General features: G+C 42.7%; 1 protein-coding gene and 1 long non-coding RNA gene across 9 annotated transcripts in view; one reads left to right on the forward strand and one right to left on the reverse strand.

Annotated features, from left to right (window-relative positions):
* The window catches only part of SAMD12 (sterile alpha motif domain containing 12), a 377,845-nt gene extending 366,265 nt beyond the window's left edge, over positions 1 to 11,580 (reverse strand). For all 5 annotated transcript variants that reach the window (XR_003515902.2, XM_027571885.2, XM_027571863.1 and 2 more), the window contains exon 1: positions 11,453 to 11,580. Coding sequence is in view for 4 of the 5 variants with exons in the window: in XM_027571885.2 (XP_027427686.1) it covers positions 11,453 to 11,465 (13 nt within the window). In the remaining variant the exon portion in view is untranslated. The remainder of the gene's footprint in view (positions 1 to 11,452) is intronic.
* A 218-nt stretch (positions 11,581 to 11,798) lies between these two features.
* LOC113929572 overlaps positions 11,799 to 24,351 on the forward strand; it is a 56,991-nt gene continuing 44,438 nt past the window's right edge. For 2 of the 4 annotated variants that reach the window (XR_003522251.2, XR_003522262.2), the window contains exon 1: positions 11,799 to 11,917. This is a non-coding gene — a long non-coding RNA (uncharacterized LOC113929572). Of the gene's footprint in view, positions 11,918 to 12,348; positions 12,591 to 24,351 lie in introns of those variants that run through there. The other 2 variants (XR_003522267.2, XR_003522276.2) reach the window with 2 other exon arrangements.

Genomic DNA, 24,351 nt, shown 5'->3' on the forward strand with positions numbered 1-24,351 from the left:
GCCTGGAGCAGGCAGGCCCTAGCAGTCCAGGAAGGGCTCTGGCTGCTAAGGAGTTTGGACTTTATTTTATTGCAGTGGTGAAGAGTCGGGAGCAATTACATGTCTACCACACCCTACAAGGCAATCTTCCCATGCATTTTCCTGTTTTCTAAGGTAATTTAAGTTATTGTTTCAGACTTTGGGGAAAGCTACCAAATAAAATGAATAGAGCTCATCTTTTTAAATTTATAACCACATCATCGTACTCAGTAAACCGTTGAGTATCCTACCCCATTTACCATACACAAGAAAGGTCAAAATTGATGTTTCTGGAATATATCAGGGAAGTGTGTCCCAAAGGAGGAAACAATCCCAAATCCTAGTTTCCTTTCCCCCTGTGAATACTTCTCACATCTCTTCCTTTGCTCTTATTACTTCAGCTTGTTTTTTTCAATTTCTCCAGGTTATGACCAAGCTGTCTATACCAGTTCGTTCACTTTTCTCTTTAAAACTATGAGGACTTCTCCTGGGGAGTCCAGGGCAGTGGGTGGACCATTGCTGTGGGTGTGGCAGCTCCCTGATTAAAAGCGCAGAGCCCCCACTCAGCCTACGCTGCCCATAGGTCCTGGCCACGCCTGCACCTTTTCTACTGGGATACCTTCACAATCTCTGACTCAAGTCTCACGATGGGAAGGTTCACAGCCTTAGATTCTTTTACATTGCCCAGTGCCATTCATACTGCTGAGCCTATCACAGGTGCACAGTGAATAGTTATTGTCCAAATCAAGTAGAAATTTACACTAATTTGTGCTAGGCATGCAAGTGAACTTGGAAGGCAGCCTAGGGAAACAGCAACAATAAAAACCTGAAGACCTGGGGCTCCTTACAAGGAAAGAAGCAAAAGTGTGCAAAGCAATATCAAGATAAAACACCTTATTACTGATTTGATCCCAAAACCTGAGTTTTTCCTATTGTAAAGCCCAAATAAGCAATATTTATTTTACCATAATGTTGTTTTTCTTAAATTACCAACCTTTCCATGAGAGAGCTAGTAAACTGGAACCAACCTACGGAACTAGAACAAAACCAGAAAGCAACATAGTACAGTGAAAAAGAACTCTGGAATATGGCAAATTTGGCAACAAAGCCTGGTTCTACCACAAATTAGCTGTGTGGCCTGGTAGAAATTATGTATCTTCTCTAGACCTGAAGTCCCTCAACTATTGGATGGGAAAACCACCCAACCCACTGCATTACGAAAACTAATGTTTAGAATGGACACCAAGAACCTGGCTCAGAGTAGGCACAAAATAACCTCAGTTATCTTGTTTTCTCAGCAATTGTGTGCCTTTGTTGTGTCAGAGCTGTAGGCACTGAAGATGTATCAGAAAAAAGTCAAATGCATGTTCTCAGAGGGCTTATGAGAACACAATGAAAGCCCCGGTGAAAAATACACATGATGTCCATACACAAATTGTACATACAGTTGTAAAGGGATTAATAATATAAGATCCTAAGAAGAAATCAGGAACCCTGCCCCTATATCAAGGTCTCCAAATGTGTTTAGTAAGAATGACTCAGGGTACATGTTAGATTCAGGGCCCCACTTCTGATTTACCAAAACAACACACCCAAGGGAGGGGATTAGGAATGTGGGTGTCATGAAGTGTCTCAGGAATATTTCATCATTAAAGAAAGACCTAAAAAGAGGTCAAGGTCCAGCACACCTGCTTTTTATAGGCTTACCCAGCCATATATTTGGGCTGTTAAACTCAACCATTAGGAAGTGCTTGAAAAATATTTGTGAATGTAAAAAATATTCTAAGCTACTGAAGTAAATGTTCCACCCCCACAAACTTCCTTGATGACTCCAACACAAACTGTCAATCCCAGTTTATCCACACAGAAGTATTAATTAAGGACCCCAACATAAAAAAAGCTAATTTTTCTCAGAAAACAGAAAAAAGAGAAAGCAAGAGCTCAGGCATCACAAGGCTCTGACACACATCTACTGACTCAGCCAAGACCAAGAGCTGGGATGCCCCACCTCCACTTCTTGGTGACTGGTTGCTCTCTCCTACACCTATAAATAGCTGGTCATCAAGGGGGCAATACAAACTGGAGACAAAAATCAAGTGCAAAGTACATCTACTGAAGTCTGGTTAATAATATATTCACCTCCATGTAATGCACATGCATATAGGAATTCTGTAGCAATCCCAGATTCAAGAATTCTATGCCAAAGTTACATGGACCAGTGGAAAAATCCTAGTGGAAATCCTAGTGTGTTAGGATCCAAATTATACCTCCAAGGCTACGGTTTGTGCTTGGAAACAATTCTGCCATCAGGACTTATACTCGGTTTGAGGCCAGGTAAAATGTGGTCTTTGCACGTGAAACAAGCACTGCTCCCACTACATAAAGGAACGGCTGATGAAAGACCCAATTCTCAGTCAGAATGGCACACAGCTGCAAAACCAGCCCCTGGCCCCTGCCATTCTCAAAATTTAAATCACACTAGAAACAGTCAACCAACTAAGGTTTCACAAATCGGAGTTCATGACTTCCCTTGGCAAATAAGACCACCTCCTTTCAGGGACAAGTAAGTTTGTTCCCCACTCCAGTTAAGCTCCTCTTCGGTGGACTCAAACACGGTCTTCCCTTTCCTGTCCTCATACTCTTGTCTTTCTCCAAGGTAAGCCTTTCCTCATCCAGGTTTCTTTCCTTATTTGACAACAATGACTCAATATCCAGAGCTTGATAAAAGTCCCTTTTATAGTAAGTAACATAAGAATTTGTTAACAGCTTTCTCTTGGATGCAAAACCAGTGGCATTTCTAGGCTATATCCATGCTTGAGATCTGGAGTACCATCAAAACCAGGGGTGTATATTTGCCATAGCCATACTACACTCTTGTATAATGCAGCACACAGAGCCCACCTCAGGAAAGCTGCTTCCTCCTAATCCTATCCAAATGCCTAAACTCTACCCCTTAATGCAATTCCCTTATTTTTGTGAGAGCCTCATTATCAATGATATGTCAATACAGAGAAAATCCAAATTGAGGAAAATTTTGCGCAATATTATGTATGAGGCATAGGAACTCTAAAATACAGCTTGGCAGTTCCTTATAAAGTTAAAACACACTTACTATAGGACTCAAAAACCTCCCTCCTACCTCTTTATACAAGAGAAACTTACATTCACACAAAAACTATTTACAGTGGTTATTCACATTTACCAAAAACCGGAAACAACCCAAATGTACTTCAACTGGTGAATGGATAAACGGTGGTATGTCCATTCAGTGGAATATCACTCAGTAATGAAAAGGACTGAGTGGATACATGCAATATGGGTGAACTTCAAGTACATTACACTAAATGAAAGCAGCCAGACTCGAATGGCAACATAGTATATTATTTACATGACATTCTGAAAAACACAGGAGTGCAAGATCCCAGAGTCCTGGGATCGAGTCCCGCGTCGGGCTCCCTGCTCAGCGGGGGGCCTGCTTCTCCCTCTCCCACTCCCCCTGCTTTTGTTCCTGCTCTCACTATCTGTCAAATAAATAAATAAAATCTTAAAAAAAAAAAAAAAGGATGGAACTCCGATGTGGGTGAAGGGTAACTACAAAGAGGCACAAGGAAACATTTTGGGGTGTAGGAAGTAAATTTGATGGTAGTGATGATTATAAGACTGAATACATTATATTTGTCAAAACGCAAAGAACTACAAAAGGTGCATTTTATGGTATGTAAATGACCTAAATAACTTAAATTTTAAGTTTCTTAACCCACTAATATAGAACAAAGAGAACATTTGAAATAGGGACTCAAGTTTCAAAACCATGAAATAGTTTAAATATTTTATCTCAGGAGAACCTGAGGTTTTTTATTTAACCAAATTTAGATGATTGTAAATGTGTGTTAATTCTTAGACAAAAAGAATCCATTTTTTGTTATGTAGCTTCTACAAGATTTATATCAGCTGGACAAAACATTTTTCATTTTACATTTGACTCTTTATAGCCTATTTATATAGACACCTTTTTTCCCAAAAAAATATATTAGGGCATCAATTTTCACCAAAGACTTCTTAATCCTTAGATGATCCTAATATTGTTCTTTGGTGCCTATCAAGTCACCATCTTAGGTTGATTATGGTCTTCTTTAATGGTTCTCTGGCCTAACTCAGCCATATCTTCTCTGGAAAACTAATGGAATCATACAGCTCTGACCCAATGTCAATTTTAGAGCGCTTAAAATTTTTCTTTTGCAAGATCTGAAATTTTGCTTTGCAATCAATTTACATACTGTACGGCTGGGGGATTATCAGACCACTAGACAGCCCCACCGATAAAAGAGCAGGTGTTAAGTGGCAAGTAAATTTTGGGTGGGGAGGGGGAATCATTTAAGTGATGAACCTTTAGTGAATATACTGTTATAATTTTTACTTTCCTCTTCTGACTCATAACTGCAGGGAATCAGATAATACATTAAAAGTGAAGATGCTTCATATTTACCAATTACATTTTGTTGGTCTTACCCAACTCTGAGAACCTACATTCCTTCACGGAGCACCTACTACTATAACAGACACTACATTATGTGGCCATAAAAATGGCTTAGATGCTTTTTAAAAAAAAAAAAAAATAACAATGTATTATTTGTTTCAGGGATACATGTCTGTGATTCATCAGCCTTAGACAATTCACAGCGCTCACCATAGCAAATACCTCCCTCCCCAGTGTCCATCACCCAGCCACCCCATCTCTTCCACCCCCTCCACTCCAGCAACCCTTGGTTTGTTTCCTGAGATTAAGAGTCTCTTATGGTTCGTCTCCCTCTCTGGTTTCGTCTGCTTAGATGCTTTCTTAAGTATGGCAGGAAGGAGACATCACTGCCATCATGTTGTCTAACATTTACTGAGTGTTTATTGAGCAACTACCAGAATCAGCCCTCTACATGCCTATGAGGTCATTACTATTGATATTCTCGTTTGCTAAATAAGAAGTCTCAGAGCTGTTCGGTGAATTACCCAGGCCCACACAGCAGGTCGTCGGCAGAGCTGGGGTTCACACCCAGTCTAGCTGCAGAGCTTGTACATTTAAAGACAACTACAGCCCTCACCGTGAGACACAAGCAGGCCTGAGCCCGTTCTGGCCCCAGCTCTCCAGGTGAACTATAGCTGAGGCTTCACACCCCATGATCAGTCCACAAACATCTGTCAAATCCCTGAAGACTTGGGAGTTTCCTGGATGAAATACCACCAAACAGCAGCAAGGGCAGTTGAGGAGCAAAGAGCTGAACTTGGCATCTGGCTCCTCCCAGCCTCAGTGCCCTTGGAAAAAGTCTGAAGGCAGGAAGGCAGCCGCCCCTGTCACCCAACAGCTGCCACCCCTTCGTGCTCTTCACTCGGGGAGGCAAGCTGTGCCTGCAGCTTCTTGCACCCACACTTTAGAAAAACCAGACTAAATATAGCCAAGTTTGCTCTCATGAGCCAGCTCAGAGCTGGTAGTGCTGCTACATTCCACTTCAGAAAATTGGGGAGAAATCAGCTTGGTTTACAAGAGAGCCGCTTTTCTTGCTTGTTCCTGTGGTTTCAAAAGGACCGTATGCAAGATCCAACTGGACCGCAGGGAGTGCTGAAGGTTTGGCCAAGCAGATAATAGAGCCGCAGGAAAAGGAAGGTACCAGACGTGACTTAGGGTAGCATCCCCATTCACTTTCCTGCCCATAAAGGGCTAAACAACCACAACACCAAGACTTTGGGGAAAAAATCCATTAGGTAGAACATACTCTACATACACCACTGTTTCATGCCCTTTCCGCCATGCTCCACCCATCAATATCCTGGTCCAAAGCTCACGCGAATGCTCCTCCCTTGTTAGGCTATCCCATCCAGCTCAGAACTAAATGCTCCATTTGTTCTCAGACCTCCCACGTAATGTTGCTTGTACTTTTACTTAGCACTTAGATCATTCCACCTAATCTGCTCCATGGTCTCCTTCAGCGAAGTGATGACGGGGAGGTACAGAACGGGCTAAACTCTCTTCTTTATTAGCCTCCTCCCCCCCCCCCCCGGAAAATCTAGTAGAGTTCCCTGCACACAGGCTGCGTTCTATTGCCTATGAACAGAAAATACAAAACCTATACGAGTGCCAGTGAAAGGGTTTGCGATTCCCTGCCCTTCTCCTAACTAAATGCAGGATATGGGACCCTCCCTGGAGTTCAAGCACCGGCTTCAGATCCCGGGCTGCCCCTCCTGCGCAGGTCACCACAGCATCTACCGTGACTCAGCCTAACAGAACACAGTGACTGCAGCAAAGTCCTGGGCAATCTCCCCTTATGAGCGCCAGCACTTGTTTCTTCTGGCTTAAAAGTGCATACAGCAAGACAGAGGAGCGAGCGAGCTGGGCCAGGCAATGCAAGCGTAGGATTAAACTGAAGCCCTCCCTGTCTGACCTGGCTGAGAGGTCCCCAAGAAGTGATGGGAGTGACAGGAACCACCCCCAGCAAGCATGGAGGCCGGGTTTGAGGCCCCGCTTCTCACACCGGATAGGAATTTTCCGTGTTGGGCTTCTAATCACTACTCTCAGGTCTTAAAGTGATTCATAGAAGCTGCTGGTACAGAAAAGTCAAATCTTATGCGCTAGAGAACAAAATTAAGTTTAGGGTGGGGGAAAGAAGGAAAAAAGACCCCTTGGTGATAAGTTGAAGTGGAAGAAAATGGGGCAGCAGCTAGTTGAACAAGAACATCCTAATGCACAGGTAAAATCCTGTTAGGGAAACTGGTCTATGCGCCCACTGCTTCTACGGCTCCTAGTCTGTAGGTGAACACAGGTGGGAGTTCTCTCAGGGGTCTAAGGGGCTACCTGAGGAATCAGAAGCAACCATCCCTACCCATTAATTGTCTTCTCCTCATTCATTCAACAAGCTTCATAAAGGGTCTACCACGGGCCTAGCCTAAGACACAGTGCCTACCCACACCGAGCACCAGCACCACCAAGTACAAGAGGTGATTGCACTCGATGTTTTCAAGAAGGAATCGCGGTTAGAAAAATGTCGGTGGGCTAGCTCTGACAGCCCTCCTTGCTTCAGGCTTCATAGGAGGGGAAATCGGTGAGGACACTTCGGTCTCTCTCCACTCTCTCATGGGTAATTAGATTCAGAAGAGGAGACAACTACAGACATGCAAGTCTAGGAGACGGAACAAAGCACACGTGTCTCCGGCCTCTCTCCTTCCCTTGGAGTCCCACCTGCCTGCTGCAGAAGCCTATGTTCTCTGGGCTCCCCAGGCTGTTACAGGGGCAGCAACTCCTACGAGGGGCAAGTGCTCTGCAAGTCTACTTTATCATCTAACCCAAAGCCAAACAACCAACCAAAACAAAAAAACCCACCAAACAAAAACAAGAACCCATGGAGGTATGGAGGTTTGTAATAAAGAGGACACTTGCATCTCCCATCATGAGTCTCTGTGACTCAGTTCTGAATTCAAATGGGGGTAGAAAGCCTTCATTGACGACTCCTTCTCTTTGGTATGCTTGTCTGACTAGCTCATTTGCCCTTTCTCCCAGCTGCTCTTATGTGTCCTTACAATAACTTGGTGATGGGCAGTTTTTTTTCTTTTACAGGAGAAAAATTCTAAAACCTGAGCCTTGAATGACTTTGAGGCCATTTGATAGCCAATGTGTTCATTTAGGATGGAAAGTTCAGATTCCTTAACACAGATGTCATCCAGAGCACACTGCCTTCCATTTGAAATCTTTGGGGATGGGGAGTGCTGAATATTGGAAATCATTTTTATGCCACATAAGAGTGTATTAGATCTGAAATAGAAGCACTACGCACAAAAGTTTGTCCACCCCACTTTGCTTATGCAGCTCTGAGGATGAAGCAAGAAGGGAAGGAAATGTGAAAGGAGCAGGAATACCCTTCTCTTGCTTCAGCGCTTTTATACTCCATTCATGAAACAATTACTGCAGTCCTTTAAGTGCCAAGCACCAATCCTGGAATACAGAGATGAATACAACACTGTCCCTGATGAGTCCACTTTTTTCCTCTCTAATAATGCAATCCATTTCTGTTAAACATCACCTCATGGACACAATCATCTACACAGTCTGTCCATGGAGAATGGATTACTTTATGGCTTCTGCATGCTACCTCTCTCTAGTGGCCCTAATTTTTCCAGCTATTTTGGGTAATTTACTAAAATACAATGTTTTTTTTTTTTTAAAAAGACAATGGATGTAAACATAATCCCAACCTGAATGCAGACTATGTACTCTATGGCTGGAAAGCATAACCCTAAGCTGCCCAGCTGCCTATAAATGTGAGGCATGGGTTGCCACCACACTAAGGAATAGAAACAAGATACTGTAATTAAAGTGAGAAGAAAACATAACCCAGGGTAGCCATAAAACAAAGGGCACCTCTTTGTCATCTTAAACTCAAGGCTAAGGGTTCAACAAAATGAATGAGCTCCCCATTCTTAACACTTTTACTACTTTTAGCACTTTACACTTAACACAAGGTCAAGCTTAAACAGGTTACACGTGATTAAAAAAACCTTCTAATTTGCTACTAATTAGGTTTGTACGAGTAAGTGAAAATTCAGGATACAAAACATGCCAAATAGTAAAGCTTTGTTTTGTTTTGTTAAGAAGGATGGGAGTACAAAAAACATTTACTGAGGATCTATGTTCGAAGCACCCTCCATAAGCCCTCTCCTTTATTAAATCCTCCCAACTTCCCTAGGAAGTAAACAGTAGTGTGCCCTTTTCCCCAGATGCAGAAACTAAAGTTCAAATGTTAAGTAACACGTACACGATTTCCTATTCCAGTTCCTCTGGCCAAATTCCTTCTCTGAATCGAGTGTTTCTCAATGAACCTAGGGACACTGGCTGTTACTTGGTTTTGGGTTGTGAACTTTGTATGGGATGGCCATGCACTGAGGGATATATGGCATCCCTGGCCCATGGACAAAAAAAAAAAAAAATACCAACAGCAGCCCCAACATATCCCAATCACACACTTGGAGGACTGTTACCCCTTGGATGAGAACCACTGCTCTAGAAGATTCTTTGAGCATCGGGACAAAAGACTGAAGAGAGGGGCACTTCCTTTAAAAATTTCCCTTACCTTCAAATCTCTCAGAAGTCCCTTATTTTATGGCGCTTGGGCTGCTAAGAAAGCCCCATGCACACTTATGGAGTCAGTTACAAAAGTGGCCATGAATTTATTTCCCATACATTCCATAAACATTTACTGAGAACCTACTATGGGTCAGGTACTGTGCTATGGGCTGAGAATATAAAGTCAAAAAGTACAAGGTCCCAACCCCGAAGGGGTCACTGTCTTATAGTCTAGTGAGAGATTAAGTATGGACATGTTAAAATATGTGTAAGCACAGGTACTAGGGAAGCTTAGTGCAGAAGGCACCTCCCACAGACCAGGGCAGAGAGCTGGGAAGGCAGAGAGAACAAAGGGTTGAGACAGGCTCCCAGAGGAAGTGAAGTTTTCCCTGAGCCTTTTGAAAGATCAAGTGAGAGTAGCCAAGAAGTGCCCACTAGGCTAAGCAAACTGCCTTTGCAAAAACAGAGCTACGGAATCCTCTTTGCAGCTGAAGTTTAAATGACTTCCTTCAGTCCTCAAGTTGAGACCTCATTGTGATTCAGACTCGGGATCTCCTGTTTACTAGACAAGCACTTGAACCAAAAAATCTCTAGAAAATAAGCCTCTGCGGTCTACGTGTACTTTATTCCAAAGCTCTTTTTTCTCGCAAGGTCTGACTTTGCTGGTATAATAACTCATCAGATGAGAAATTACTAATTTTATACTTCTTACAGTGAACAGGAAATTGTTTTCAAATACACTGCGGACTGGCAACCAGTGGGAGTGTCCCTCACTTGGGAACACAGAAAAGTGCAGAGAAAAAGAGAATAATCAAGGTCATCTGAAGGGTGAGGCAAGAAGGAGTGCCAGCAGGTCAACCTAACCTTGGCCTGAAGCTCAGGAGGAACTTTCATCTTTTTTATCTTTTTTTGCTCATCTGAAGTCTTGTTTCACTTACAATCAACTGTAATGATGCAGAAAGCCAGATTCTCACCTTATTATTACGTTTGCTCAGTACAGAAAACTTAGAAACATCTTTGGCTATTTTTTTCAAAGCCATGTATGTTAGAGATGTAATTTAAAAACCATAGATGTGAATAGAATATAGATAACTAAAAGTAGCAGGCTGGGGCGCTCTGAACCTCAGCCCAAAGGCAATAGTTTTTTGAGTTAAGGTACTGAGCAGAACTGGGTTGTTGCTACTTCAGATGATTAAGTAATTATAATGAGAGCAGGAGTCAGAGTAGTTCACTTGCTCTCTCCTGGGGCAGGGAGGGGAGAGGGAAGCAAGTCTTGTGGTTCCCTCTTGCCTCTAGCCTACAAGGAACAGACTCGTTTCCCCTTGGCAAGGAGCCAGATGCACTGGCAGGCATGCCTTCTTTTTCCTACCCCAGTTCCCCTCTTACCTGAGCCACACTCAGGATAACTCTGCAGGGAACTGTAGGCTCTCCTTCAGTCCCATGATTACCGCGTTTTATCGTTCAGGCACAGTTTGACCTCTAATTTGACACCACAAACACATCTGGTCCACATATTTCTCCCCATAAACTACCCTCCACAAAAAGTCTGTTCCAAGGGAAGAGAATCTGAAAGGAAAACTCGGGATCCCTCACAAATCTCCTGCCCCTGCTTTCATCCCAGAGGTTCAGAGGAGACAGTATTGTAGAGCCAAAACTGCAAAGCCAGAGGCCATAATTATACTAGAAAAGAGGAAGGTGGTCTTCGAAGAAAAGGATTCACCCACATGGAAGAGACTGGTTGTTCTTTTTTATTCCTGGCGGATTCCATTTCTTTTCTGTAAACTTTGCTAACCCCGGGATGGTCGTATAAACAGAGACAGGTGTAGGGACACCTCCACCCTCTGAGTACATCTGCTGCCACCGCTGCCGGGTGCACACGATAGGGGCCCTGGACCCAATCGAAGACCATGCTTCCCGATGACGCACCTGGCCAGGGTCCTCTCCCACGTGTGGGGGGCAAAACGAGCATCCCCAGCCCCCTGGCCACCCAGCCGGCCCCGGTGAAAGGGAATAGCGAAAGGAGCACCTCGGGGCTGAGACCTCATGCCGGTCTCTCCGGCTTTCCCCCCATTTCCAGTAAACCGTGTCGCATTAGGGGTACTCTTCGCCTCCAACCACAAAGTCCTGCGCACCTACATGTCTTTCCAAAGCAACTGAAGAAAGCGCCTACTGGCCTTCCGTGGCTCAGGTGTGTGCCAAAAGGTGTAGGAAGAAAGGGCCCGCTCGCCACCACCCTCTTTCCTCTCCTTCCCACGTTCCCCAAGATTCATCAGGGATGTGTGTATTGGGGTGCGCGGGTTAAGAGGGAGCTTAAAATGCCCAAGCGTCCCTTACCTTCCACAGCCATTCTCTCAGAGCTTCCCTAACGCATGCATAATTTTCTCGGCCGAGATACTCCTCCTGCCCCGCGCTCCCCCCTCCTCGCGCTTTCGCCTAAATATTCTGTGCTCATCTGCTCTAGGACCAACCTGCCGCGGTCACGCAAAGCGAGGCTGCCGGCTCCGGCTCCGCGCAGGGCAGCCTGGGAAGTGTAGTTCCCTCACTTCCCTCCGACCCGGGAGGGTACCCCGAATCCTCCCCAGGGGACTGCCCCGTCTCCACACTTGGACCGCAGCTCTGGCTGCAGCCGGCCGAGGCAGAATAATCCCTCCTGGGTGGGGTGGGGTGGGGGTCTCGTGGGCGGAGCCGGCGGCCCCCAGACGTGGCCGGGACTACATTTCCCAAGATGCTATACGCTGGGCTTCGTTCGGCGCTGAATAGAGACCCGAGATTGAGCTCTTCGCTGGCAATTGGAAGTGGGTAAGCACCTGGCAGGGGTCGTGCGGAGGGCTGGAGGCGGCGGTGTCTGTGGTGGGATCTTCTGGGCTTGTTCGCCGGCCTGCTTGGCTAACCATTTAGTGAGGAGAGCAAGCCACCAGCTGGCTGTGGTTCCCCGCCTGGGCTAGAGAGCCGCTGCACAAGGTGCGGTTGAAAGTTGTTCCTTTGCGCCCTGGGATACTCGGGGTTCTGCAGAATCCCGCCAAGTGATATAGCTGGTCGTCTGATCCTCCAGGTGATGCAGGTGGATAAACACTTAACCTGGGGTGGGGGATGGCTTAAAAATCCCCAACAGGCATCGTCCTCAAGGGGTTATTAGGAACCAAATTTAGGAATCGGGATCCCACCTGAGGATGTCTGATGATGGAAGGCTGTCTTGCTTCCCTTCTAGGGGGCTTTCGGCTTGTTTGGCCTGGAAGCCCACTGGCGGTCTGTGATGGGGCCTAATAATTAACAGCGCCTAAGAATTCGGGTTCTTTCAACTTCTGACCCTGTGTCCTAACTCCAGGCGTTGGAGGTGCTGTAAGCAGACAGGAGAAAGAATCACGTGGAGGGCAATAGAATTCCAGAGCTGGTAAATGCCGATAAAAATGAAGTTCCCAGACCTCTTTTTTTCTTGCACGTGGAAATGCAGATGCAGTTATGGCTGGTAGAGGTAAGGGGATGGTCTTGGGGAAAAAATCTGACTCAGGACTCTAGTAAGTCTTTTAAAGGCCTTGAGCTTGGAAATTCGAATGGTGTCACTTCCAGTCAGCACCCAGCTCTTCTATCCCCTTGCCTATATATATAGCTCCCCCCAAAAAATATATTTCTGAAAACTACTCTGGAAAATTAGGAGGCACAAAGATTCGATTCTTCCCATAAAGATGACTAGATTTTCTTTGTCTCGGTCATAATTAAAAAAAAAATAATTCGAGTGTGTACATGAACCACTGTTTTTCTGGTCACTAAGTATGTGTCTAATCCTATTGAGTAATATGGCTGTGTCTGGGTACTTTTAAAAATAACTGTTTGTAACTTAAATGCTATTGGTGATACTTTAACTGTGTGTCCATAGAGCTGTGTGCAAATCAAACCCAAGGCTTCCATCCTTGGTATAGTAGCCAGAGACCTGTTCAGTGAAACAGTATTTGCCATGGATAAAATAATTTTTCCAACCTAATTCATAACGAAGTATTTCTGGAAGGAACTGAAATCCGGGTGCTTTCTCTCCCCTCTCATGTAAGTCTTTCCTTAGATAGAACATTTGTAAAAGAAAGCCATGCGACTGGAAATATCGATGATTCTCGACCTTGTCTGTGCACTAGCCCTTGACAAACACACATTCTTAAGCCTCACCTTAATCTCACAGAATCTGGATTTCTGAGTTTTTGGATAGGGACATTTAAGTTTTAAAAACCCACAGGTGATTCTCATGTTCAAGGAAAGTGAAAACCATTAGTCTGTTTTCAAGCTTTTAAGGATCCGGATGATACTAAAATGTAAAAGTCACTGAAATAATGTTTTTAATTTAAAAACATTATTTCAGCTCAAATCTTTAAGATTTTTCCCAATTGATGTGCATTCTAGTTTGAGTTTCACTTTTAGTATAAATGTAAATAATATGTGAAGGAAGTACTAGTTTAACCATAAGAAATAGTCAATATTGATTTTTTTTTAAACCTAGAAATAGAGCAGTATCACATGGCTTAACCTAATAAAGGATAAGCAGAAGCTGGGGCTTTCAATTCTGGCTGATCAACTGGGGGATAGGACGAAAGAGTTCTCACTAGAATGGCCAAAAGGAAAAGACAGAAAATAGCAACTCTTGGCAAGACTGTGGAGCAGTAAAGACTCATAAATACTGCTGGTGTTGTGCAAATTGATACAAACACTTTGGAAAACCATTTGGCTTATTAAGCTAAATATATGCTTATCCTGTGACCCAGCTGTTCCACTTGTAAGTGTATAGCAGGCAGATATGCATACACATCTCCAAAAGACATATACAGGAATGTTCATGGCTACATTATTTGTAATACCTACAAACTGGAAACAGTTAATGAACTGTGGTTTAAACAAACCATCCCATATTCGCAGGGGTTAGCAAACTATGGCCTACGGGCCAAATATGGCCTACTACCTCTCTCTGTCTTGTTCATGAGCTAAATATGGTTTTTACATGTTTAAATGGTTGGGGAGGGAAAGAATATCTGGTGACATGTGAAAATTATATAGAAGCACCTACATAATAGCTTCCATTTTGCTTTTTGGTCTGGAACACCTAAAATATTTCCTGTCTGTCCCTTACAGAAAAAAGTTTTACCAAATCCTTCTATAAAGTAATGAAAATGAATTACAACTGCATACAACAAGTTTAATGGCGACAAATCACCCCAAAATTGAGGCTTAAATTAACACTCATTTATTATCTCAACTTTTGTGGGACAGAGATTTGGGCACAGCTTAGCTGGGATTTCTCCTTCATGGTCCTTTACAGGCTGCAAATAAGGTGTTGGTGGGCCAAAGTCATCTGAAGTTTCAACTTGGGAAAGATAAGCTTCCAAGTTTGAGTGGTAGTTGGCAGAATTCACTGCCTCACAGGCTGTTGGACGGAGGGCCTCAGTTCTTTGTTGGCTATTGGCCAGAGATCATCCTTAGTACTTTGCCACAAGAGCCTCTTCAACATGGCAGCCTGCTTCATCAAAGCACACAAGCTAAGGCTAAATGGAGTTTACTAGCAAGATGGAAGTCAACCTTTTGTTACCTAATCATAGAAGTGCCATCCCCTCAGTGTTGTCCTATTCTATTAGTTAGATGCAAGTTACTCAAAGGGAGGCCATGAATATTGGAAGGCTGGATCACTGGGGGTTATCTTAGAGCCTGCCTACCACAACACACAGGCAGAATGTTGAACAAAAAAAGCCAGACAAAAAGAACTACATAATGTGTGATTCCATTTATATAAAATTCAAAAACCAGACGAGATGAATCTATGGCGTGATAAGTCAGGATAGGGGTTCCCTTAAGTGTGTGAAGGGGGGAATATAAGTGCAGGGAATGGTTAGTAAGTGGAAGGAAACCCCATGAGGGCATCTGGGATGCTGGGATGTTGTGATTCTTGAGCTGCATGCTGTTTACACATATGTATATTGTTTGTGAAAAGGTATTGAGCCATATGTATCTGATTTGTGGAAGGGTGTGTGTGTGTGTGAAAAACATACTTCAATAAAAATTTTTAAAAAGTAATATATGCTTAGATTCAAGTAAGCATGATAAATGACCCATTTATCAGCTACTCTTTGATTATCTATGCCTTCTCTTTCTTTGCCACAGTAAAGTCACAGTTGATTCCATTCCATTTAACAAGTATGTTTTGAGGACCTACTAAGTGCCAGGCACTTACCTAGATGATTGTAATACATAGTAGGCTGAATTTCTAGAAATCGCCCTCAGGAATACCAGAATCCCCTAAACCTGTGAATGTAATGAGTCATTCTTCCTGTGATTGTATTATGTTAAAAGGCACAGTTGACCGTAAAAATGGAAGACTATCCAGGTGGGCCCAATATAATCAATCAAGAAAGAATTTTCTGTTGGTAGCAAAAGGGGAGGGCAGAAGAGGAATTCGAAGAGATTCTAGGCATGAAGAAGACAACACACAGGTTACTGCTTTGAAGAGAAAGGCATGTGAGTAGGGATACAGGCGGCCCCTGGCAGCCAGCCAGCAAGGGAAAGGGGACCTCAGGTCCTGTGGCTATAAGGAACTGGATTCTGCTAACAATTTGAGCCTGGAAATGGATTCTTCCCCGGAGACTTCAGATAAGCGTTCAACCCACCTGACACCTTGATTTAGGTCTTGTAAAACCTGAACAGAGAACACAAGTGAGCCCACACATTCCTCTGAGTTACAGAACTGTAAGCCAGTAAATCAATATTGTTTTAAGCTGCTAAATTTGCTTATTTTCTATTTAGTTTTTATGCAGCAATAGAAATTCATACAGGATGTATCCTGTTCACAGCAGACAGCTATTCTAGACCTATTTTTGTGGGTGGGGACACTTAAAAAATAATGATTTTAATGCTGACAAAGTAAATCAATCTCTGGAGGTAGGACTCCCACCCCTAGCATTTTTTTTTCTTTTTTCAAGTTTTTCAAGTACTTCAAGAGATTCTAATCTGAAGCTTCTATTGAGCAATCTTATTAAGGGGATAGAGACCAAAATGCCTGGGTGAGAAGAGATATTTGGCATTCCCCTCTGTTACATGTTCCATTAACCTATCACTGAGTTTTGTCATGGCTTCTTGCAACATACCCCTTGAATGTGGGCTTCCTCTCCACTCCCTCTGCTACCCTGCTGCAGGACTCAGACCTGGGTTTCATTTAAATAATGTGAGTGTTGGGTGCCTGGGTGGCTCAGATGGTTAAGCGTCTGCCTTCGGCTCGGGTCATGATCCCGGGGTCCTGGGATCGAGTCCCGCATCGGGCTCCCAGCTCCTTGGGAGCCTGCTTCTCCCTCTGCTTCTCTCTCTCTCTCTCCTTCTGTCTCTCATGAATAAATAAATAAAATATTTTTTAAAAAAAAATAAATAAATAATGTGAGTGTTACCACTGGCTCCATGAGGACAGGGGTGGACCCCGGTTTTTCTCGCCTTTGATGTTCAGGTCACTAGTACTGTTTGCCACGTAATAAGTACATAATACATATATCACATGTTTATAAATGATGGCTGATTGAAGGAGCACATGAATAAACTACCCAGTCGTGATTAGGTCTACATTCTCCCCAATGAAACTTCAAGTTATTATTTTGTTTTTGTTTGTTTTAATGTTCCATGCTGGTAGAGGTAGATATTTCTACACCTGGAATCAATTCAAAAATGACTTAGAGACAAGTTCATCTGAGCCCTCTCATTTCACAGTTAGGGCAGAGAAAAAGCATGCCCAGGTCACAGCATGGCAGAACAATGTCTAGACCAAGGCTTTTTTTAGGGGCCCTGGGGTGGTAGAATGGGAAGGTTTCTGTTGCTTCAGGCTTGGCTTGGTGTAGGGGCTTAACATTAAATGGAAGAGGCTGGGGCAGGTGTCCTTGCTTCAGGTTCGTGGATAGGTTGGGGTAGATCTACCTTAGGCTGAAGGGGCTATGGGAGGGACAGCCATTCTCATAGTGATGGCAGAGGAATAAGAGGGCAAAAGGAAGCATGTGAGACTTTTTTTTAAGATTTATTTTTATTTTAGAGAACACACTTGCACAGGAGGGGTGGGGGAAAGTCAGAGAGAGAGGGAGAGAGAATCACAGACTCCCCGCTGAGCAGGGAGCCTGATGCGGGACTCATTCTCACCACCCTGAGACCATGACCTGAGCCAAAATCAAGAATCAGCTGTTTAACCCACTGAGTCACCCAGGCACCCCAGTATGCAAGACTTCTAAGGGCTGGCTCAGAGCTGGGGCGTGTTCACTTCTTCCCCTTTGTCATTTGTCAATGTAAGTCACATGGCCAATCTAATAGTCAAAGAATGAGAAAATATACTATACCATGGCAAGGATGTGTGCAGGGAAGGATGAAAAATTGGATTAGTTACTCAATCTCCACAATGGCTGTGTATTAGTCTCCTGTGGTTGCCATAGCAAGGTGCCACCAGCTGGGTGGTTTAAAACAACAGAAATTTATCCTTTCACATCCTGGAGGCTAGAAGTCTGAAATTGAAATGTTGGCAAGGCCATACATCCTCTGAAGTCTCTAGGGAAGAATCCCCTCTTGCTTCTTCCTGGTTTCTAGTGGTCGCTGGCTATCTTCAGAGTGTGTTGCTAAATTACTCCGATCTTTGCCTTCATCATCCACATGGTCTTGTTCCTCATGAGATGTCTCTGATTTTAAATCTCTCTTCCCTATAAGGACACCAGTCACTAGATTCAGGGATCACCCTAACCTAGTGTTACTTCACCTTAATTTGAAATTTCCAGATAAGGTCACATTCATAAATACATAGGGTTAGGAATTCTACACATTTATTTTGGAGACACAACTCAACCCACAAAGACGAGAATCCTGTACCATCTTTTGTAAACTAGAGCAGTTGTTCCTAAAGTCTGGGTCCTGGACCCACAGTATGAGTATCACCTGGGAGCTGGTTAAAAGTTAATGTTCATGGGTCCTAACCAGACTTACTGAATCAGAAGCCAGAGAGGTAGGACCCAGCAATCTGTGGTGCAACAAGTTCTCCAGGTGATTTTAATTCATGCTAGACTAGAAAACAGTAGAATCTAGGCGTTGCAGAAAGGTAAATTTGGCCATTGTTGTTAAGAAGGAGTGAGACACCCATTCAGGTGTCTGTGTGTGTGTGTGTCATAAGAAGGCAGGTGTTAGAAGTAGAGTGGATTTAATCCACTTGAGTAATAAAAATATAATTCTAAGGAATTCAGGTCCCACTTGCCTCATGGATCAGTGGACTTGACAAAGCACTGTTCTTATACTCAAAAGTCATCACTGAATTTTCATTTTCTGTGGGTGTGAAAAAGATGGGAGGAGTCATCAGAACTGGTTCCTGAGTCTACAGCGTGAGCTACACTGGGTAGAATCAATGAAAAAAGGTAGCCAAGGTCTGGGGCATCTGGATGACTCAGTCGGGTAAGCATTAGAGTCTGGATTTTGGCTCAGGTCATGATTTCAGGGTCATGGGGTTAGGCTCTATGCTTGGCAGGGAGTCTGTCTGGGATTCTCTCTCCCTTTCCCTCTCAAAAATAAACCTTTTAAAAACATGTAGCCAAGGTGCTTTGCACAGTGTTGAGTGCTTTAGTGGAAATGATTATTACCAAAGACCTATTGCTGACTCTACACTTCTGTTTTCAACCAGTTCTGGAAAAAAATGACATTTGCAACACCCTCCCCACCCCCCATGTCTGTATATGCAGAGCTAAGAAAGAAAATGTGTCACAGTTTGTTACAGAACTTCAGGCATGGGATGTAGGAAGTTAGTTTACTAGTGAAGTCACATCTAATGCACAACAAATTTAACAAAGGGAGTCAGCACTTAGGGTTAGATTCTCAGGTAACACTATAGAATAAAAATCAGGAATGGGCAGCTTTTTGCTTGAAAATACTTTACGTTGTCCCTTGAAAAACAGGGCATGTAATTGTATGTATACAGTCCTGTCCAGTAATCCCTAACATGTCAAACTTAGAGAACATAAAGGAAAGACTACGAGGAAAGACTTTATGCAGGTGTCTGCATATTCAAAACATTCTGCCTTTAAAATAAATTCCTAATTCTGAATGTGGGAGATGGTGAGACTGTTCCAAACATTTTCTTTTGGACTCTAATACCTTAATATGCTGGGTTTTTTTTTTTTTTTTTGAGGATTAAATGAGGAAATTAAAACTCCCATCTGAGCGTAGAGGTAGGTCTCAAAAGAAATGGGAGTCTGTTCAATAGATGTAACCTATCTATATGAATATAACATTATGGAGTGGTTACGATTTGCCAGAAATTCTTCTAAGTACTTTAAAACTGTGCATTCTGGCTCTGGAGGCCATGTGTTTCCCTACTGTACTATGCTGCCATTCTAATTTTGCACAATTGTGTTTCTGCTCTATGCAGTTTGGAGGGCGGCAGACCAAAATCAAAACATGGAGCTGGATACCTTGGTATCAGGTGTGGACCCAAAGAAGCATACCGCCCCCCCCCATCCTGCCCACTCCCTGTGCCTCTCTCCTTGAAGGGTGGCAAGTAATATGATAAAACTTCTACAACCTTTTCTTTTTAGGAAGCCAGCTCTATGCTTTTTTTCTTTTCCCAGGGGCAGAAAAAAATAGCATATTGTGTTGTTGCAAAAGAAAAGAATGGAGTTGAGCCTTCGTGGTTAGAGATGAGAAAAGTCTTGTCAGAAAGTAAGAGTCAGGGGAATTTGTGCAGCCAGAGCCCGATAAAAGGCACGGCAGGGGCTGATGACAGATTACTGTCCTCATAAACCCGAAGGCATGATCTAGGGCTCAATCCTAATGTCTGCCAAACTCAAAGAAGTTAAAGAAAAATGGGACAGAGGAGAAGATTTAGATTGCACCTGGGAGAGAAGGAATGTAGCACACCCAAGATGTGCCTTGTGAGATCAGGCAAGCATCCGCAGAGTACAGCCCCAGATTTGCCTGCTACTTGCTTTCTCCAGCCTGTGGGAACTGTTAGAGAAAAATTTGGCATTTACAAGTTAGTTCTGGGAGGTCTGATTTTGTTCAGGAATCCTAAAAGCTGTAAATGGATCTTATGAGAGCAAGGGATATTATCAGCTCATTTTTGCCCCATAGTTTTAAATGCTAATGGTGTAGTATTGTTGGGTGTCTTAAGTGATGCAGTGTATGTTTGAGTGATCTCTGCCTTCCTCATACAACCCTTCTTGGGTTGTATGGATTCTTGGGTTGATGTGTGTGTGTGTGTGTGGGGGGGGGGATCCTTCTTTCTCATTCCCTGGGCTGATCTCAGGAAGCAAACAGACCCGACCACAAAGCCTCCCAGAGGCACTGGGTCGTTATGGTGCTGCCTTCCATGTGCTGTATGTATTGTTGACTTTGCCTTTGGAGGCACAGTGATGGAGCAGGAATAACCTGGACCCTGAAAACTATAGATGTGAGTTTAAAATCTGCCTCTCACCACAAACCAGTTGGGTGAATTGAAATGAAGTAACCTCTCTGCTCTTGATTTGCTCATTTATAAAATGGGTAACAGTATATCTGTCTCAGGGGCTTTTTGAGGATCAGTTGTCTATCTAGCAAATTAACCCCCAAAAACTAGTGGCTTAAAATAATTTATCATCTCACAGAATTTCTGTGGTTCAGGGAATCTGAGAGCAACTTAATCTGGGTGGTTCCAGCTCAGAGACTCTCATGAGGTTGCCATCAAGATGTTGGCCAGGGCTGCCATCATCCAAAAGCTTGACTGAGGGTAGAGGACTTGCTTCCACTGTGGCTTCCTCACACAACTGGCAAGTTAGAGCTGGCTATGGGCGGGAGGCCTCAGTGCCTTGCAACATGGACGTCTCCATGAGACTGCTGGGTTGTTCCTCACAAAATGACAGCTGGCTTCCCCAGGGAGTGAGTGATCCAGGAAAGTCAGGAGAGTCCACATGCCTTTTGTGTCCTGGTCTCGAAAATCACAGATCATCACTTCTGCGTATTCTGCTTGTTGGAAGTGAGCTCCTTGGTCCACCCTTCACTTAAGAGAAGGAGAATCAGGCTTTTTTTTTTTTTTTTTGAAGAGAATGTCTAAGAATTTGTGATCATACTTTATTTTTTTAACCATGATTTTTTATTTTATTTAAATTCAATTAATTAACATATAATGTATTGGTTTCAGAGGTAGAGGTCAGTGATTCATCAATCTTTTATAATATCAAGTGCCCTCCTTAATGTCCATCACTTAGTTACCCCATCTCCCTACCCCTCTCCTCCAGCAACCCTCAGTTTGTTTCCTATGATTAAGAGTCTCTTATGGTTTGTCTCCCCCTTTGGTTTTGTCTTGTTTTATTTTTTTCCTCTCTTCCCCTATGACCTTCTGTTTTGTTTCTTAAATTCTACATGTGAGTGAGATCATATAATAATTGTTTTTCTCTGGTTGACTTAATTTGCTTAGCATGATACCCGGTAGTTCCATTCACGTCATTGCAAATGGCAAGATTTCTTTCTTTCTTTCTTTCTTTCTTTCTTTCTTTCTTTCTTTCTTTCTTTCTTTCGTTCTTTCTTTCTTTCTTTCTTTCTTTCTTTTTCTTTCTTTCTTTCTTTCTTTCTTTCTTTCTTTCTTTCTTTCTTTCTCTTTCTTTCTTTCTTTCTTTCTCTTTCTTTCTTTCTTTCTTTCTTTCTTTTCTTTTCTTTTCTTTTCTTTTCTTTTCTTTCTTTTTGATGGCTGAGTAGTATGCCATTGTATATATACACCACATCTTCTTTATCCATTCCTCTGTCGATGGACATCTGGGCTCTTTCCATAGTTTGGCTATTGCAGACATTGCTGCTATGAACGTTGGGGTGCAGGTGCCCCTCTGGATCACTACATTTGTATCTTTGGGGTAAATACCCAGTAGTGCAATTGCTGGATCATAGGGTAGCTCTATTTTCAACGTTTTGAGGAACTTCCATACTGTTTTCCAGAGTGGCTGAACCAGCTTGCATTCCCACCAACAGTGTAGGAGGGTTCCCCTTTCTCCTCCTCCTCACCAAAATCTCTCATTTCCTGACTTGTTAATTTTAGCCATTCTGACTGACATAAGGTGGTATCTCATTGTGGTTTTGATTTGTATTTCCCTGATGCTGAGGGATGTTGAACATTTTTTCATGTGTCTCTTGGCCATTTGGATGTCTTCTTTGCAGAAATGTCTGTTTTTGTCTCCCGCTCATTTCTTGATTGGATCATTTGTTCTTTGGGTGTTGAGTTTAATAAGTTCTTTATAGACTTTGGATACTAGCCCTTCATCTGATATATCATTTGGAAATATCTTCTCCCATTCTGTTGGTTGTCTTTTGGTTTTTGTTGACTGTTTCTTTTACTGTGAAAAAGCTTTTTATCTTGATGAAGTCCCAATAGTTCATTTTTGCCCTTTCTTCCCTTGCCCTTGGAGATGTGTCTAGCAAGAAATTACTGTAGCTGAGGTCACAGAAGTTGCTGCCTGTGTTCTCCTCTAGGATTTTGATGGATTCCTGTCTCACATTTAGGTCTTCCATCCATTTTGAGTCTATTTTTGTGTATGGTGTAAGGAAATGGTCCAGTTTCATTCTTCTGCAGGTGGCTATCCAATCTTCCCAGCACCATTTATTGAAGAGACTGTCTTGTTTCCATTGGATATTCTTTCCTGCTTTGTCGAAGGTTAGTTGACCATAGAGTTGTGGGTCCATTTCTGGGCTCTCTATTCTGTTCCATTGATCTGTGTGTCTATTTTTGTGCCAGTACCATACTGTCTAGATGATTACAGCTTTGTAATAGAGCTTGAAGTCAGGGATTGTGATGCTACCAGTTTTGGTTTTCTTCTTTAACGTTCCTTTGGCTATTTGGGGTCTTTTCTGGTTCCATACAAATTTTAGGATCATTTTTTCCAGCTCTGTGAAAAATGTTGATGGTATTTTGATAGGGATTGCATTGAATATATAGATTGCTCTAGGTAGCACAGACCTTTTAACAATATTTGTTCTTCCAATCTGTGAGCATGGAACATTTTTCCATTTCTTTGTGTCTTCCTCAATTTCTTTCATGAGTGTTCTATAGTTTTCTGAGTACAGATCCTTTGCCTCTTTGATTATATTTATTCTTAGGTATCTTATGATTTTGGGTGCAATTGTAAATGGGATTGACTCCTTAATTTCTCTTTCTTCTGTTTCATTGTTAGTGTGTAGAAATGCAACTGATTTCTGTGCATTGATTTTGTATCCTGCCATTGTGCTGAATTCCTCTATGAGTTCTAGCAATTTTGGTGTGGAGTCTTTAGGGCTTTCCACATAGAGTATCATGTCATCTACTAAGAGTGAGAGTTTGACTTCTTTGCCAATTTGGATGCCTTTTATTTCTTTTTGTTGTCTGATTACTGAGACTAGGACTTCCAATACTATGTTGAACAGCAGTGGTGACAGTGGACATCCCTGCCATGTTCCTGACCTTAGGGGAAAAGCTCTCAGTGTTTCCCCATTGAGAATGATATTTGCTGTGGGCTTATCATATATGACTTTTATGATATTGAGGTATGTTCCCTCTATCCCTACACTGTGAAGAGTTTTAATAAAGGATGCTGTACTTTTTCACATGTTTTTCTGCATCTATTGAGAGGATCATATGGTTTTTGTCCTTTCTTTTATTTATGTAGTGTATCACATTGATTGATTTGTGGATGTTGAATCACCCTTGCAGCCCAGGAATAAATCCCACTTGGTCATGGTGAATAATCCTTTCATTGTACTGTTGGATCCTATTGGCTGGTATTTTGGTGAGAATTTTTACATCCATGTTCTTCAAGGGTATTGTTCTGTAATTCTCCTTTTTGGTGGGGTCTTTTTCTGGTTTTAGGATCAAGGTAACGCTGGCCTCATAGAAAGAGTTTGGAAGTTTTCGTTCCATTTCTATTTTTTGAAACAGCTTCAGAAGAATAGGTATTAATTCTTCTTTAAATGTTTGGTAGAATTCCCCTGAGAAACCATCTGACCCTGGACTCTTGTTTTTGGGGGGATGTTTGATTACTGTTTCAATTTCCTTGCTGATTATGGGTATGTTCAGGTTTTCTATTTCTTCCTGTTTCAGTTTTGGTAGTTTATACATCTCTAGGAATGCATCCATTACTTCCATATTGCCTAATTTGTTGGCACATAGTTGCTTATAATATGTTCTTAAGATTGTTTGTATTTCTTCATTGTTATTTGTGATCTCTCCTCTTTCATTCATGATTTTATTTATTTGGGTCCTTTCTCTTTTC

Source organism: Zalophus californianus, chromosome 4 (genome assembly GCF_009762305.2).
Source record: "Zalophus californianus isolate mZalCal1 chromosome 4, mZalCal1.pri.v2, whole genome shotgun sequence".
Lineage (NCBI taxonomy): Eukaryota > Metazoa > Chordata > Mammalia > Carnivora > Otariidae > Zalophus > Zalophus californianus.